Below are 18,989 nucleotides of genomic sequence, written 5' to 3'. Positions count from 1 at the left end.
TTAGTTGGGGGCTCAGACGACAAACTAATGCTTTGCAAACCATCCCACATGTTGGCTGAAATGAACCTGAGGTTTCTTTACTGGCATTAATCTATCTGGTTCATAACAGAGTTTAACATCTGAAGTGCAAGGATTTGTTTTCAAGTTAAGCTTATTTTTGCATATATTTAACCTGAAGTTTTACTGCCTCTCACCACCCCATGGCGCTGGAGCTCTCAAGCCAGATCTGGAAGCTAGGACCTTACAAGGTTTCAAAGTAACTTTTGAAGTTCTCTCCCAAAACTTAGGAGCTTAAAGCTCCCATATACAGGTTCCTCCCCCAAAATAAGGAAATCTAGAAGTCTTTTTAGTTTGTGCATAGACAGAAGTTAAGATTTGCACTTCACAAGCACATCTCCCATCTACACTTGCAGGAGAATGCTTGTTGTCACAAGTTTGTGACAGACTGAAGAGCTGCCAAAAAGAGAGGCAAAGTTTCTTCAGCTTTGCATGTTACATGACTTATGGTGCATTCCCTGTGCACTTTCAGAGATAAAGAAAATTGTGGATCCTTGTCTTCAAAGGCAATACAAGTTCAGCTATACTTATCAAAACACCCTATTTGTAGGCTTGCATGGGGCAGAGGATGTTTTTACCTTCAAAGCCAGTAGGGTGTGATCTTACTCACAGCATGTCTAAGTCAATATTTCTCTGTTACTAGTAGCACCAGACAGCAGGAGGATGCACTACGCACCAAGTAATGCTATATAAATGCCTCGCAGGTACAGAGCATGAACAACTTTTCCCTGGGGAAGTTAGTGCTGAGCTTTGCTATTCTGAGGCTGGTTCCCATCCACCCAGATGGGCCATGCTAGAGTGGCAGACTTCATGACGCAGCCAGCTAGGGCTGCCTGAATTATTTCTTTAAATTATTCCTTCTGCCACCCCACCCTGTGCATTGTAGTATCACCTGTATACTCACATTGGCAGCCCCCGGGAAAGTGTTAGCACCCATTGGCCAGCAACATTTCTGCTGAGGACAGATATAGGCAGGTATATAAAAAAGGCTCTGGCAGGTTATGCTGTTCCCTGTACCTACAGTGAGCAGACACTTCTGTAGAACTGCTTGAGCAGTACTGAAACAGAGGGAAGTTTCCAGATATCTCGATGGAAGGTAAGATGGAAGAAAGTAGAAACTTCTGCAAATACTTTATGAAGAATAATGTTATTTTCCTTTTACTAGTAACTCTCATTCTCCTCTTTCCTTTTTTATTTTATTTTCCTGACACCAGACAAAAAGGCAGCCACTGAGTGACTACTGAAAAACAACCTCCCCATTTTGTGGCATCATGAAGGACCTTAGGCTGGCATCAGGGTTCTTCCATCCCCTGCCTTGACTAGCAAAGGATGCAGGAAATGAGGGTACCACAAGCAACGTCTCAAGAGAAAGGAAAAAGAAGAGGTTGAAGAGAATTCCATATAGGAACATGGAGCATATAGCAATCCTGTGAGAATGGATGCCGTCAACCCCTTAGCAGTAATATATGAGACTAATGCATTTTCCACCCACTGCTGCAATTAATAAAGGCTGCTGCTAGACACACAGGCTAAGCTCGCTGCTACAGCATTTCTCCAGGCAGCCACCACTCTACAAATAACAAATCTTATCCAGTCAGGGTGAGCCAGTTATGGAAGTTTGCCAGAGACATAAAGAGTAGTCTTTCCTCTCCTACCCAAACAGCCCTTCTGCTGAACACAATGTCTCTACACATTCACACACAAGTATATATTACTGCTAATATATCATTGAATTTCAGTAACTTAACATCCACAGCACCAGAAAAATAGCTTGGTTGAGCATTAACTAGTGTTTTCTATCTACCACCCAGCATGCTGTGAAGATGAGCTTGATACAGAAGAAAACCATATCAGTAGATGAACACAAACCATGAAAGTTTTTCATACTGTTTTTCTGCTCGCAGATAACTTCGGACTTAGTCTACATGGAAATTACTTCCTATGTGCTAAACTCTGGACTGTGCTGGTAGATGATTGAAGAAATCTGCCAATTCAAAACTCTTGCCTTCCCTCACTGTTCCTTTGTCTGCAGATCCTGAATTTAGCCTTGATACTATTTCACCTGTTGAAATTAAGCTCTTCATGAATCTCAGAATAAAAGCATTGGAAGGGGGAACCTCCGGTCTAGAGATGAAATCAGTCTAGTGCAGGTTTGTAGATTACAACTAGAGAAGAGAGTTTGCCACCAAATAACATAATAACATAAAGTTCGATTATTTGAATAGAGAAAGGAATCAAGATAAGAGACCCAGTTTTTGGAGATTCTAGAATAATAATTCAGTCATTGCTGAGGTAAGCTGCACTGGAGGTGCTCATACCTGCAGGTTTTGATTGAATTTTCTAAAACTCTCCAAAAAGGATTTAAGCACCATATCCATATTTATACTAAAGAAATAGCAAGCAAGAGACTGCAGTGTTACAAGGTCTGAGCAGGACCCAAGCCATGACTGACCCATACATGCCAAAAAATGCTACTGAGCTACAGGGACAGTAACAGACTCTACCCTTTCCCCTGCTACCTCCCAGCTAATGAGCACTATAAATTAGCAGTTAATGGGATTGTTACTCAAGACTGCAACACCTGGAGAACATTCAGGGTGCCACTGGTCAGAATTTCCAAATGAAATAAAGCACCTTGGCTTTATAACCAAAGAAATTTCACAGGCTCTCTTGCAATGCACAAGAAAATCCCACTTAACATCAAATTTGCTTTCAAACCAACTTGCATCTGAAGTTGAAATATTTACCTGAAAAGCAAGTGATTTCAGTGCCCTGAAATATAAATCATCCAGGAAAAAATATATATATTTCCTCTATTTTCCTATGATATTCAACAGCAGACATTATCATAAAAAAATTACATTAGCACTGCAGCCTGAACAGGCAACAATCTACACAGAAAACCCATACATGCAGAAATACTTGGTCCTGCCTAACCCAACTGGAAAAATCCTGAGGCAAGGGAGAGAGGGAAAATAGATGAAATGACTATCTACAGCAGTACATCCCCTTGGAAAGTTCAAATCTTGCATCTTGCCTTGGTTCCCCTCTTAGGAGGGCTTAAAATGACAACAGCTCAACAGTTTGCCATCCTCATGTCTCATCTGGTTTCTTATGTCAGAAATCTAGCAGCATGAACAAAGAGCCTATGTGACTGCTGAAGAAAATATCTTTCCCAGGACTTACGCTGGTGTACATTCAAATGAGAATGCTGAACACAGTCCATGTTTGAGGTGAAGAGAAAAATGTAAGTGCTTTAAATCAAAGCACAGAATGTTTGTGCTTTGATTTAAAATTCATATATAAATAGGTTTTTAATTTGTGAAAGCCCTAGACAAGACGCAACATGACCCCCTGCAAAATTGTTCCTAGGCTTCAGTGGCAAAGTCTAGATTGTGATGGTTCCCATGCTACATCCAATTTCAGTGCAATTTTGACTGTGGTCTTCCAACAAAATCAGTATCTCAGCATGCAATCCTTGATAGCATAATAAATTACAGGCAGGACTGAGATTGAGGAGGGGATAAAATGGAAAACTTCTCACCAAACTGTAATCAGTAGCCCTTGAAAACTACATACTCTTGCTAAAAATCCCACCATTTTTTTCTCCAGTGAACATAATATATTGAGTCTTGTACATAACTGAGTTACTGTTTCAAACAGCACAAATAGTTTCATAAAATTTGATTTAAATTCTAGAGGGCCAAACTAAACAGCTGGATTTTTTTTTGCTTGTAGTTTTTTATTATTCTTATTAGCCATGCAATAAAATAATACATTTCTCATTTGGAATATCTACCTTCCTCACTCCTCAAGAATATAGGCATAATGTATCATTCCCCTCCTACTAAGTAAACTAAAATTTTCAATCATTAATCAATTTAATCATTTATCAGTTGTTAATCATGCACATAATCTCTATTTGTGGAAAGAGAACCAACTTCTTAAAATGCTTGGGCTTTACCATAGCCCTGAACTTTCCTTTTTTCTTCACAAGAAGCAGGGTAGTATATGTAAGTAATTTTTTCTGTCATTGCAGAGGGGAAGTTAAATAAACGTACAAAGGTTTTAAAATACAGTCTTTTGGCTATGTTTAAGACAAAGTGAGCATGGAATTCTCTGTACATAGCCTCATGCTATTCTCCAACCATTCCTCATTCCTGACCCATAGGTGGCTACAAAAATAGAAGGTTGAGCAGGAAACAAATATACTCCTACTGTACATTGTTATATATATACATACACACATATATTTAATCATTGCTAAGACCTGGTGCCAAATCCTCTTCAAAACCCAAAAGACTCTTTCCTTTAGTTATGCCATGCTGGAAAACAGTTTTCTCTGTAGCCTCATTATTTAAGGCTTGGTATGTCTGACCAAAAACAGTGAAATGTGGCAAATGGTCTGGATGAAAACGGTCCAGATGAGGGAGAAGAGTGAAAATATCCAAACGTGTGACAGGTAAATTGCTACCTCTCACCACAGAAGAGAAAGAAAAATAAAAAAATCACTTGAACATGGAGGGGAAGGGAGTGTAAACACAGAAAAAAGTCCTCACAATTAGCTGCTGAAGACAGAGGAGAATCCAAACACAGCCAACTCACATATAGTCAGCCCAGATGAAGCTTATGATAATGACATTTGAGAACCTGAACATTTAACAACCAACAAGGCCTTTACTCTACAAGCTGCTGAGCTACCTCTGATCTTGCTAATCCCCTGGAAGATGCTGAAAGCTCAGGTCTTTTCAGGACTTGACCTGAAGCAAGTGTTTCACATCATCAAGAAGTGACCTAGATAGAAATAATTGCCTTAATACAGCCGGCACAGATGCATATATATTCTCAGAATTCAAATATATTCCTTCCTCTGTCTTTTGACTTCAACTCTGGTGGAAATCCCTAAATTTGGCTTCCAAATCTGGCCTTTTGATGAAGCAACTCCCAAATCTCAGTGGATATTAGCTACCCTAGAGATGGCCTGTCCAATGTCAGAAAGGAAAAAGAGTAAATATGTAAAGAAACCAAAAACCCACAAAGTCTTAACTGAGCTTTCTCAAGGTTTGCTTACACAGAGATTGTTTCAAGTACAGTAGCACACACAAGCCAAGCAACCAGTTTGTTTTTTAAGAGCTATTACCACATACCTCTGTAAGCATCCCCCAGACCTGCACAGCAGCCTGCAGTTGGCACATCTTGCTCTCGTGTACATGTCAACTGCACAATTGCACATGAAACCATTGCCAGCAGCATTATTTACAGCTATGGACATGGTCACACAGTGCATGACAGAGCTTACGAGTGTTTCTCATCCCAACTACCTTTCTGACATCCTAATGTTCATCACATCAAAGGAGGAAACAAACCGTTGGATATCTTAAACGGTTTCTTAGCTTAACTCTCCCCTCCACAACTTTTCTGCCACTCAAACAGGAGGTCGATAAGTACATTAGCATGTAGTAGATCCTCAGCACAATGCTCCTGTTTGTCCTGAAGTTATTTTGCTCCACTTAACTAAGGATAAACAAACAAGTAGAGCAAAGACAGAACTTTGTGATAGTCTTCTTGGTAGTTGTAAGGTATTCCAGGACGGCAGGCAAACAGAGCTTGCTTCACAAACCAGGCTCCTTATACTACATATACCTTGAAATAATAACTTGCAATTCTAGAGCTCCACCAGCTGATTCTTCTGATTCACATATATTTTTTTATTATTATTATTTTCAGAAATCTCAGGTAAGGCAAAGTAGCAAGGAAGCTACCTCTTTCAAATAAGTTTGAGGGTCTCTCAACAACTATAATGCTAGTTTTAACATTAGATAGACATAAAACCTCCCCAAGGAGAGGGGGGGATTACCAAAGCTTGAGATTAAATGCATTTCCAGAGCAATGGGGACAGGGTGTGTAGGTGGGGGCTCTCAGGTGTGGTTGATGGCCCCAGGTGGGGCTGGTTAGGGCAGCCAGGGCCTGTTAATGCACTCAGGGTCACGACAAGTTGTTTCTATTCCTGCAGAGCCTTGTGGGGAGGAGGATGTGTTTGTTGTTTGCGGGGTTATGCCACTGGGAGAGCAGTTGTGTTTGCCTCTCTTGGCAGCTGATTTACAGTTCACAGGACTTCCATAAACACAGTTTGGTGTTGGGATCAGGAAACTAATGCTTACGTAAATACGAGTTTGCTTCATATCTGCTTGACAATATACAACACTCCACACATCAATGGGGTAAAAGGACAGTGCAGAACCTATTCTTAGAAAAAGCCAAAGCCTGCATTCACAGGAAGGTGGAAATAATACCTCTCCCATTTGTCTTCCCTGTATGTCCCTGACTAGATTTATATCCATAGATGTTGTTTTGTGTTGCCAAAATCTGTAAACAAAGGTCCATCATGTGAATAAATATCATATATTTTACAATCTTTCATTCATAATTTCCTGAAGGAAATAAATTAGGAAAAGAAAAAGGGTGCTTTTCACAAGCAAAGACTAGAAAACACAAAAGTTTAGCTTGCCAGTGCTAAGCAGTCTGGTGAGCCCACACAAATCAGCAGGCCCAACAGTAGGCGTAGATCTCAGCTCTCATATTATAGAGTTAAAAGGCTGCATCAGTAAGCAACTTCAAATATATATAGTTAGAGTATAAATGCCAAAAATAATCCCTGGAAGTTCTAGCCCCTGAACTACTACAGAGTCCAGCCTGTCAAAAGGATTCCCTATACATCCCAGACTGCACGTAACAGGCCCGAGCTGGGTCTGTTAACTCAGATCTGGTGCCAACAGCAGAGGCCAGAATATGTAGGTGGCCTGTTTTGAAGGAAACCTTTTCCCCACTGCTGCCACTTTAACAATCTGTTGTTGAGTCGGACAGAAAGAAACCTCCTTCCCTCCCTCTTTCCCTGCCCCATCCATGGTCCCTGCAGCTGCTTGCCCTGCCTCTGAAAGGACCTGCCACTTTGTCCATGCTATGGTTTTGAATTCTCAAGAACTACTTGAAATGAAGTCAAACACTGAATGGGAGATGATTTTGTCTGACTATAGGGAGCTTTATAACATCAGCAGCACAACTTAGGTTGGTGTTTTTTCCTTTCTTCCTCCCTGGACACATGAGCTGTTCCAGAACTTGTATTGGAATATTTGGTTCTCACGTATATTTATTTAGTGAGCAGTGGCATTCCTATTTTTATAGCTTTGAGTTTTTAACTTTCTTGTTAGCAACATTAACAAGGTTTACAGCATATAAAGTAAGCTGTGGCATTTAAAAAATGTTAGCCTAATGTAACACCGGCCTTTTTTTATATACATGTTCAATGGCAAACTCCTACTGACAGGCAGAATGCATTTCTATGTCTGGGCAAGTTTATAGATGGTGTTCCCACCTCTGGGCCACAAGGTCACAAATTTGTTTCTGATTCTATTAAAGAAACACTCAACAATGGTAAGTTTGTGTGCTTTATTTCTATTTATTTATTTATTTATTTTATGAGAGGGGACTGTTTTATGTGATCCAAGATCTTAAAGATACTCCAAGGAATCTCTGTTGAATGCTAGGCTTTTCACCCCCATGCCCTGACCGAATAATGCTGGCTGCAGATTTGAGAAGCTTTGTCTGGCACTTAGATAAAACAGATTTCAGGGAAATCTGACATGACTGAAAAAAGAATAGGCAACGTCTCTCTAGCTTGCCCATGCATAGTTGTGCTGCCTTCTGTGGGATTTCATAGCAGTGGTATTCGACTCTGCATAAAAACGATGTACAGGAGTTAAAGATTCACAAGACTTGTTCTCAGTTGCTATTTCTGCCACAAATCCTTTGCATGACCCTGAGGACCTCACCCCAAAGCTTTGCTGTGGGGCCCTCCATGTCCGTGGGATGGAAGGAACAACCTTCCTCCCTTGCCTGCCTCCGTTCATTCTGCAAGATTTTAGAGGCCAGTCACTGATAAATGAAGGTACCTATCTCAGCAAAGGCTTGGTGCTCTCTCTATTAATAGGAATATTTACTGATCTCATGGTAAGGACAAATAAAAAGATGACTGCATTGAGATGGCTCCTATTGCCCTACAAAACACCAGCCTTAGGCTTTCCTGGAATTAATTTAGCTGGGTATTTTTTTCCTTTGCGCTGTGTGATGGCTTCAGCTGCAGCTTCCACACTGAAACTGTTTGTGGATGACACCAAGCCCCATTTAGCAAGGGGGAGGCAGCACCCAGGCTGGCTGCAGCCATCACCGACCTGAAGTGACTTCGTAATGTGCTCTAGGACTTCACAGCTACAAACGTATGGACTGTGGGCTTGAGAAATGATTGGGGACCAGCAGAAAGACTGAGCCGATGGGGGAGAATGAAGAGTACAGGCAAGAGAAAAGCAGCACTTGATGGAGGGAAGAGGGAAGGATAAGCTTGTATCTCTGTTGAAAGAACTTCAGCATCACCTTTAACTGCACAGAAGGCAACCATGAAAATGCTGAAGGGCAAGAAGTGCGCCCATTTTCTAGGATGCCTGGGTTGCTGCGAGTAGGAAGATCAAGGCTTGTATCAAATGCCTCACTACTGAAGGGAGATCAGCTGGAATAAAGCAAGGAGCCAGAATTTGTAGACTAGGAAAAAAAGCTGATCATGTTGCAACAGAGCACAGGAAAGAGAAATTGGCTGCAGTGTCTGACTGGAGGCCTTTTAGCTACATGAGAGGACTCCAGGTCTATTCTTTTTCTAATTTCCTTCTGCCCCCAAGGAAGATCCTGGTGGAAATTTGCTTCCATTTATGGGAGGACTGGAAGAATGAGGGCCAGACTGTGACTGAGCATCTGGCAATAAGAGGGTTCAAAGCAGAGGAAACTACTCACGCAAGATTTGAAAGTGCTATTCCACACTGATAATTGACCTGTGCAAGGAATATTATTGCTGCCATTGCCACTGTTGGACATCACAGGCAGATATTTTTGAAAAATGCCAGTTCCAGAAACTCTCTCAGGCTCAGATTCTATATGATTACTTAGCTTGCTGAATATCATCGTTGTCACACAGATTCTTGTCACCAAATGAAGTATTAAGTCATCCTTCATGTATTATCATCTGCTTCAGATTCTCCCCTCCCTGATACCTATGGGTTTGGCTATTAAAAGGCAGTATGACAACCACAAAACTATTACTAAACATCTTTGCTCAGAGGAGACATTTCTTCCTAACAGGTATTTCTGTTGTTCTGTGCTGTATTTGGTTACCTCATAGATAATGGTTTATGATCACCATGAGATACCTTCTCTAAAACAGGTTGTAGCTTGTCTTGCTCCTGCTAAGGATGGAAAGTTTTCTTTCAGCTTTGAAAAAAAAGTCAGTGATTTTCTCAGTTAAAAATAATAATAATAATAAATCCCTACAGAAATTGCCTTAAAATAACAACCTACAGGTGAAGAGAAGGTATATATCCTCCTGCTATGCACAGGCAGTTCTGCACTAACATAAAGACTCTACTCCACTTGGCGTTGTCTTTATTCACTTGTTACTGTTATAAATCATTCAGGCAGTTTACAGCATCAATTCTATGGGAAAAAAAATGTATTTTTAATGTGTTTTAATATTTACCAGAAAAGAATCCAAAGGAGTCAGGGTGGCTTGTCCAGAAGAGACATGATTAATAGCCAAGGAATGATCAATTGCTTTGCATCATGTTCAGGCTTTTGCTTTGTTAAAAAACAATAATAATAAAAACTCAGATATTTTGATCCAGGAATGGTGAAATGTATTCAAGGCAATGGGTAGTCTTTGATTTTTTCACTGCTGGTTGGCATCGTGATGGGAAAAAAAAAAAAAAAAAAAAAAAAAAAGTGGATCAGAATTATCTACACAAAAAAATAGCAGATACTTATCTTCCATGTTTACCCCCCCCTACAAGACCAGTTTGTTCAATAGCTTTCCATAGCTCCTCTGTCCTAATAGGCATATAGAACAAAATACTTTAAAGCACTTTTACTCGTACTATTCCATTGAGGAGTTTTCCCTCCTGAAATACTATACAAATATGAAATCACTGCTAAAACATAGTATAGTGACAAATATTGAAACTCATTTTGCTCAGCAGCATTCCCTACCAAGTGATATTTTAGTGACAGTGCTAGATGACATGAGCTTGCTTGTGGGAGAGAAGGGCAAGTGCCCAGAGCTGCTGTGCACATCTGGTTTAGTTTGGGTGCACTAGCCTCAGCAGCACACACTGCGAACACCACACAAGTGACTCTGTTCTTCTGTAGTACACTAAGAACTAGATCTCCAATGGGTATAAATGACGGCAATGACACTGCAATCAATCCAGCTTCTGCTCTGCTCATGCCATCTCTGATGTCAGACTCCCCAGTACCACAATCACACTCCAATCTGTTCTTATACCCAGCCACCATCATGCCACACTTCTCCAGCCCTTTCTGTAGCTACCCCATGCCCTGTGCTTTCAGAGGCTCTCCCTTCTCTCTGTCCCTCCTTCCTTCCCCCAAGAACTGGCATCACTCAGCATTTTGGCTAGGAGACCAATTCTCCAAACTGAAAACATCAAAGCATATCTCTGGTTAGATCTCATCCCAACCCTCTAAGTTTGTTGACTTGGAAAGTGAATAACTAATAAGGCAGCATGCCATTGTTTTCTGTTTATTATAATGGAAATAAATTGTTGGCTCCAAATCAGGCACTGATTGTTCCTTTGATATCACTGCCAGGAAGCAAAGTAAAATGGCTTTTTAAAAATCACCTTTCACAGGGAGTGCCACAGGCATTTGAAAGATGAGCCTTTTTCCATGTCAAAGGACTTCCATAAGTGCCAAACACACTAAAACAGAAATTGAAATCCTTCCCTATTAAAATAAAAAAGTGCAAGCAGGAAAGCAAGAGAAGGATCGCCAGGGCAGCCGGGTGGCCTTCTTGGCATGCTGCATGTCATGCAAGCACTCGTCAGGCTGCAGCAGAGCCAGCTCTGTAGTGCAAAGCACTTCCTGAAGAATATGGAACACATCCTTTGCATTTTTTTTCACTCAAAAAAGCACAGGTGGGCTGAATGAACTACTCCGTGTGCCTGGCAGCTCTTACACTAATAATGAGAGATTTTAGAAACCAAAAAGATGGAGGAGGTGCTTTGCCTCAGAACTTGAACCACCAATAAATCTTGCTTGTTTTTTTTTTTTTTTTTTTTTTCTTTTTTTTCTTTCTTTTTTTTCTAAGCTACACAGAGTGGCAATTTCACTGTACCCCAAAGCCTTCTCAGCATTTTATCTTCTTCCCTATAGACTTTAAGGTGCAAACTTTCAGCTGCTTGAATTTCTCTCAGAGTGCTACCACCTAACGAGGGAGTCTGTTGTACACCGGCACCACTGTTAAATGCATAGAGAGAAGTTTTCTCATCAGAGGTTGTAGCTGGATACAGATCTTAAGCGACCCAGAGCACAGCGGTGTTTGGATTTCATGACGTGCTGCAGTTTGATTTGGCTTGGAGCAGGGGATAAAGCCGAGTGCCAGATTCAGATCTCAGGCCAAACTTGGATTTTGTATTTCAGCTACCAAACTTCATCATGGTTTGCCAAAGTCATGCTCTCACCTGCTCACGCCATGTGGAGAACACCTGTGATTTGCTGGAAGGGCGGCTGGTCGTGCTGCGAGAAACTTCCTGCTCCAGAGCCAGCCTATGAGAGCCTGTTTCTGACTGGGGCTGCTGCAGATGGTTTTGTGTGCCGGGAGTGCAGAACCGCTGAAACATGCTTAGACTCTTCAACTGGAAGAGAAAAAGAAAAAAAAAAAAAAAAAAAGCTGTCAGGAGCAGACTGCAGCTTTACACCTCCCTTTGTTGTCACGACTGTTGGCACGCCCTGAGAATAAACTGGGAGAACTGCATAACCGTATGGCTTTCTACAACAGCCTGCTTTACAGATCGTCCATCACGCTGCCTAGGGATACATTCTTCAGAATCATTTTTTGAAAAACATGCTGGAAGATACTTTTTCCAAAAATCAGAACAATACCCATAGCTTAACTGGCAAAAGATCTGTGTGGCAAACAGCGTGGTCTGCTAAATATTAAGGTCCTGTTTGATTGTGTGCTTACACTTGGCTCTCAGTGCATCCTTATTCTGCAAAGTACTTGAGCATATTATTAACATCAAGGATGATTCCATGTCCACCAAAATGGGGCAATATAACTGGGACCTCATAAAGTGCTTATGACATAGGTGCTTTTCTGAACTGAAAGGTTTGAAGGGCTCCCATCAAAATGCCCTGAGATTAAGTAGAAACTTTCCATTGCCTTCAACAAACATTCAGCCATAACAAATCCTTACTTTTTATACTTATTACTAGCTTATAATGGGATATTTGGAGAGGAAAAGGAAGGACATTTTTACCTTTTTTTTCCTTTTTTCTTTTTTTTTTTTTTCCAGATAATACCACCTCTTCTCAATTATTTCTGAAAATTAGGAGTGATTACTGACCTGTAAGCACCTAATGATCACCCTCTGGTTTGAACTTTTTATGAATGTATGTAGGTTTGCTAACTCTAGCACTGCCCAGTAATTTATTTCCCAAGTGGGCTATGAAAGTCATCTGGAAGAAGGAAAACTGTGTCTAAAGGCTTGCAGTGCAAATGGATGATTGTGCTAGTCGGATTTGTGCATATATGTTTTTGGAAACAATTTTCAGAGGAGAGGCAGAATTTACTTTCCTAATGAAATCAATTATTTGTCTTTAACCATGAAGTAGTGCTTCAAATTCTTGCTTGCTTTATTAAAAGGTCAGTGTTGACTGTCTCCTGATATTAGGTGTGGATGGAAATTGGGCTCAAAGAAAGCTATGTAGACCCCAGAAGCTGCCGTGACAGAAGTATGAGGATGGTTTGAATGATCAGGAGGGTCTTTGCAACCATCTTGTCCCTTTCCTGGTCATCCCTCTTCCCCCAGGATACAGCTGACCTCAGAGCTTTGCACGAACCTTTATGCACTGTATAGCCCAATCCAGAGTCACAGTTCCCCCAGAGGGCAGCACAAAGCCTCCAGGGCCAAAGGCAGCCCCTTGGTACTCAGTACATGCCCACTTGCTGGTGAGCAAGGCTGCACCATCAAGCTCACCTGAGGAAGAAGGTGGATGCTTTGAGACTCAGGAGGTCGATTCTCTTGGGCTGTTTGAATGCTGAAGCCCCACTGTTCAGCCGAGAGTTTTGGTGCAGCTGTGAACTGCTCAACACACATCAATCTGTCCTATCTGAAGAGACAAAAGTAAATGTCAGACCTGAAAATCCCCAGTCACAGCACTGATATTCTGGCACATAAACTGTTACGTGATATTTACAGGACCTCCTTGGAGAGTGTGGAAATGTTATACTGTGGCTTGCAAAAATGATATTAAACAAAATTTCTGCTTCTGCAGTCAATGTGGCCTCTACTCATTCACTCAGCAAGTTACTGGGAATACTGCAATGTCAAAGAAAGGACGTCAGTGCTAGGTCTGCTTTTGTTCTTTTCTGAGAACTATCTTTGGCAATATCTGTGAAACTTTAGGAAACTGATTCCCGAGGAATCACTTCCTGGACACAGCACAGTCAACATCAGCGTGACACTCACGCTACAGTTATCTTGGTTTAACTTGAAAGCAGCATTTCCCCGAGGACCTCTCAATTCTGGAGCGAGTGACATGTCTCTGCGTTCTGGGAGAGCCTGGATTATTTTTAATCTCCTGGCCATGTTACAAAGATCACTTTATAGTCTCACTGAGATGGTAAGGGCAGGCGAAAAGGGAGTTGACTGTTGTTGATTAGTGAATATTGTTATTTCTGAAAAGAACAAAGTTTCCAGGGCAACTTCTTCTATTTTCTTGCACTGCTCACTTCATTTTGGATAAAGTAAAGTGTGAACTGGCCCAGGTACACAAACTGCAGTGGACCCATGTTCCCTTAAGCCAGCACAGGCTTTTTGATCAATACATCTCAATACATCATGAGTTGTACAAGCCCTCACAGCTCTGTACAGGTGCTGTGTACTAAAATAATAGAGAAGGTGATGAGAATAAAGCTTTCTTTCATTCTCCCTGCTACAATTTTATATTTGCTACAATGAATTATCCCAATGGCTTTGTTCCCAAATGATCTTAACCTGGAACAGCTTCTTAACTATAATTTTGAGAGACACAATTAGTTATTGCTTCCTATATTATGCCAGGGATATTTCAGGCTCCCACTGAAAATAACAGCAAAGCTAGATTTTGAGCAAACCTATGGTATGTGCTTCCCAAAATATTCATGTATATAAATTTTAAAATTCTCTATTTTTTCTGGTTTCATAATCATCAATTCAAATATTTACCAGAAGTCACCACAAGAATATAACTGAGATGCATACACAATCTGTATACATGTCAAAAGTCATAAAAACGAGAAAACTGATTTTCTTTCCCGTTGTACTTAAATCTTAATAGAGCCTTACTTAGGAAAGTGCAATTCCTAACACTTAACAAGGAATGCAGCACGATTGTTTCTTTAATTCTGGCAGATGAAAAGTAAGAACCACAGAGTTTTGTATTATTTCCAACCAAAAGAGTCAAATGGCCTAAGTTTACCCAAAGTTTCACAAACACTTTTGCAAGAAACCCATTTTTGCAAAATGCCAGTAATGTCCAGAATTTCATACTCCTGAATTTAAAACTTTTCCAACTTTGTTTTACACAACCTCTACCATGACTGTTTTCTTACCCCTGTAAGTACTGCCAGGGTTTTTCAGACTGGAGCACTTTCACAAATTGCAACGAAAAAATTTAACTCTTGGAGCAGAGAAGTGACTTTTGCTTTTTGCTTTTGTCTTTCCTGGAAGTGCCTTTCACTGAAGTGCTCCTTCCTAGAGAGACCCAAGGGACCAGCCACAGGAAGGGCTGAGCTGAGACGATCCCAGGGCAGGTTGCCATCTCACAACATGTGGGACCCCTTCAGGTCTTGAAAAGGCTTTGGTGACACAAAACACATCTCAATTTTGGCACATCACAAGGCTACATTCAACCTTCTGTGGGCATTTGCTCGAGTTTTCCAGCTCCTCCTCATCCTGTCCCCATCCTTATGGAGGTGACCACTGTTGGGGCTGTCCCCAGCTACCCCCATCATGCCCAACTCCCTCAGTGGGGCGATGGGATGAGGCTCTGCCCTGCTCTGCTGCTGAACCCAGGCATGGTAAGTGGGGATTATGGGAGGTTCACTTCCAAAGCATGCTCCTGAGCTAGCATATTCTGTGATCCTATGATAATGCTAGTGGAGATGCACCTTTAGTGGGAAGATTTGCTACTAATGCAAAACAGATGCTAAAGGCTTGAGAAAAAAAGAGGAAAAGTGACATTTTCCAAACCATGAACAGAAGCATGATTTGCTAATTTCCTCACCATTGTCTTATCTATATTGCTGCTTCTTGAATTTAGTCTTCAGTATTGACAATTTATAGCCTCTTCCAGATTCTTTTCTCCTATGGTTAGTACTGTCTACTGCTAAAGATTTTAATATTAAAGTAAACATCCCAGATACAGACAGTTAGCTGACATCATTGAAACGGTGATGTTCCTATTCCCTGAACACCTGTAAAGCTTTCGTTCTTCCTCTCCAACAAAACCAAGATGACCTTCTCTTCCCCTTCCCCTGGTACTTCTCTTCCTGGGGCCCATGTGGCTTTCTTGGCCTTCCTTAGCCAACTGCATTCAAATCAGAAGACAGATGAGTTTTCAATATAAACTTTACGGTTAATAGTACCCCCATCCCACTAAAATACTGCAGATTTCTGTGGTAATTCTACTCCCAGAGTTGTCAAAAGTATGCAAAAGCCAGGCCTGTTACATGTGGACACAATTTAAATGGATAACAATCCAGTGGGGAGTTATTTTTTATAAAGGCAGAGTTTTACCGAGATATGGTATGGTCCAGAGTGGGAACCTCCTACGAACTTGTGGGTTTTCTTTTGTGGAGGTCAGCATATTCATAGGACACTGAAAGCAATAGCCCTTAATCTCTCACCCCACCCCACCTCTAACAGCTCAGTTATCTTTAGTCACTTTAATTCCCTGACAGCTCTGACAGGAGCACTCAGTGGCTTTGCCTTCAGTCTGGTCCAGTAAGCTTTTTTGAATGCTCCTTTACACATTTCACAGGCTGGACACTCCAAGGATCTGTGTCTGGAGAAAACAAACAGGTGCAGGCTTGATGATACCTAATTACTGAGTGGAAAAACTTTCCCGTGCTGGCAGATCAGCTCAGAATTACTGTTCTCCGTCAGATGAATCATTTTTTCCCCAGAACACCAGAAAAAGGTATCATCCCCTACTAGCATAGATGTGTGTAAACTCAAGTTTCTCTACCTGCCCTTCAAATTATCCAGCATGTAAACTGCACACATCCATCAGCTCAGTGATGCTTGCAGTGCTTAGGCACATATATTTTGGCACTATATGGTACACCATTTAGCTACGTGGCTCCCACTACAAAACCAGCATGCCACCATGGGAGCCGGCTGGGAGGAATCTATGCAAGCAGCATCTCCCAGCTGAGAAGCTCTGCATCAAAGGAGCATGTCCGAGCGGACAGAGATGATGGCTGGAGCCTACCTGAACTCACATCCACACTTTCCTCCAGCCCCATCTCCTGCTGGTCCTGGCTGGACACCCTGGGAGGACCCCAGACCTATTTTATCTGCTTGCTGTGTTTGAAACTGCTGCGGGGTCCCCCTCAGGTCCCATCTCAGCCCCCCTCTGGAAGCAGCTCTGCTCTTGTTTCTCCCTGGCAGCAAGGCTCAGGCAAGTCCTTGAGAAAGGATGCTTTGGATTCTGGTTAAAACAACAATTTTGCCTTCAGTCCTGGCAATGGAGTTGTTCTTCATCACTCCACATATATAGCTGTAAGAATGACAGCCCTGTAATTTTCTTATAAAGCACACAAGCTTCATTTTAACTTTGACAGCAAGCAATCCAAGGCCAGTAGAAGACTGGCAAATGCCTTCTGTATTCATCTCTTCGAGTATTTTGGCTTTTCTTTATTTTAATTTGCCTGGAGGCAGACATTTGAGATAACAGCTGTTATGGTGATATTATCAGTCATCTGCATGTCAGAGAATGCCAGGAAAATGTCTGTGGAGTAGACCTCTTGGGTTTTTGGTTTTGTTTTAACTGCTCTGAGGCAAGTTCTCTCCTTTGTCAAAAATCTGCTTAAAACATGAGAAGAGAATATAATGGAACTGGTTTCTACCCTCTGATTACAAAGAAATGTCTTTTCCTGCTGATAGAAAGCACAAGTTTCCGTGCTTGCTTTTTGATGCCCCTCAAGTGCACTAGAGCAGCACTTTGCCAGACACTGGTACACTTTTATTTTTTGCTGGTAAGCAATTCAGAGCACATCTACCACCAGGAAATGTCCCTGTAACTCCCTGGAGAGGGGTGTGATTTGTTCACTCTGGAGCAAATGAAGAGGCTGGTTGCTAACATATCCTGTTAAAACAGGTCTTTCTTTCCCATAAAATACATCACTTAACTCTTTGGGTTTCATTTAAAAAGTTTACTGAGGAAGAAGTTTTCTTTGCTTATTAAAGTGGAGGGCCAAAATCAAGGCTCATGAATGCGGAGGTCCAGAATTTTATCTCACAAAGCTGAACTGTCTGCAAGAGGGCCAAGTAGATTCATTGGTTCTTTAGAGAAGATGCCACCAGGAAGGCCTTGGCTTGGAAATTATCACCTTATATTCATTTGGTTTTCCAGAGAAATCCAAGATGGAAAAACAAAATGTAGCATTGGAAACAAATTGGGATGTGCCCCTATATAGTATATTGATGATGACAGAAGAGTTTGTCCAGTTAACTTAGTCAAAGCTAACATCATTTGTGTGAGAGAAGTTTATTCATTTGAACAAACTTTGTATCTGAGGATCCTGAACTATTTTACTGACATCAGGGGGAAGAAAAATAGTTTCACCTACAAAACAACCATTGTTCCAAAGGAGTAATGTAGATATGTTTGGTGTGTCTCTGATGGATCTGAGCACAGAAAATAAAGGATTCTGCATGCATATTTACTGTTTTCCTACAATTCCCTGACATCTCTTAATCATGTAATAGCAGAGATTTCTCTCTTCCATTACCTTGACATTGCAGAAGGCTATTTTACTAGAAAGTGCACTAAAGACCTGCATTCTTGGTGGAACCACAGAATTCCTGACCAACCATGGGCAAGGCATCCACAGTGCTGTAGTCTGTTTCCCCACCTGGTAAATGAAAATACTTCCTGAAAATACTGTCAAGCATTCAGATACCACAGACACAGAGCTCATGCCAATACCCATGCAGCACAAGAAATACATGTGAAAGAGAAAGTTGACATTGAAGGCAAGCCTTGAACAGAGATCACAAAGGTTAACCATCCAAGTAAACTGTTACCACCTAGACTCTGTGGTTTATTTCCTAAAGGTAGTATTTTCAGCTTTGATAAACCTGCTTCTAAATATGGTCAATTTACATAAATGAGGCAAGCATTTCTGCAAGCTTTGAAGATGCACAAATAGTTTCCTTTACCAGTGTAAATGGCATTTCCTTGTCCCCGTTTCCAGTAGGTATGTGAAACTTATTCTTACCTATGGCACTCAGGTGCAGCTGTTTTGAACAATGTTAAATGACTACGCAGGAGAACATCCTTCATACTCCAAAAAAATTTCACTGAGCTCAAAGAAGTGTTAACAGTGAAACAAAGAGCCTTTCTTTTTGGATCCTCCAAAGACAAGAATAATACGCTGCCTGCTTAAACAAAGCAAACAGTGGATCCAAACAAGGTAACCTCTATAGCATAATAATTCTCTAAGTGCAGCTTTGCCTACATGCTTTCATCACTGCTGATGTGGTAACATAAAGGATTTGTTCAGCATAGGTTAACTCCCTCTTCCAAATGTCTCCAGGCTTCTGACCAAT

General features: G+C 41.2%; 1 protein-coding gene across 1 annotated transcript in view; it reads right to left on the bottom strand.

Annotated features, from left to right (window-relative positions):
- LOC118164830 overlaps positions 1–18,989 on the bottom strand; it is a 241,947-nt gene that overhangs the window by 18,381 nt on the left and 204,577 nt on the right. The window contains exons 8-9 of the mRNA XM_035322590.1: positions 13,149–13,281; positions 11,631–11,804 (exon numbers count right to left, since the gene is read on the bottom strand). Coding sequence (XP_035178481.1) covers positions 11,631–11,804; positions 13,149–13,268 — 294 coding nt within the window. The 5' untranslated portion in view covers positions 13,269–13,281. The remainder of the gene's footprint in view (positions 1–11,630; positions 11,805–13,148; positions 13,282–18,989) is intronic.

This window comes from Oxyura jamaicensis, chromosome 3, assembly GCF_011077185.1.
Source record: "Oxyura jamaicensis isolate SHBP4307 breed ruddy duck chromosome 3, BPBGC_Ojam_1.0, whole genome shotgun sequence".
NCBI lineage: Eukaryota > Metazoa > Chordata > Aves > Anseriformes > Anatidae > Oxyura > Oxyura jamaicensis.
The sequence above is the reverse complement of the archived record's forward strand: the minus strand, read 5'-3'. Positions and strand labels throughout refer to the sequence as shown.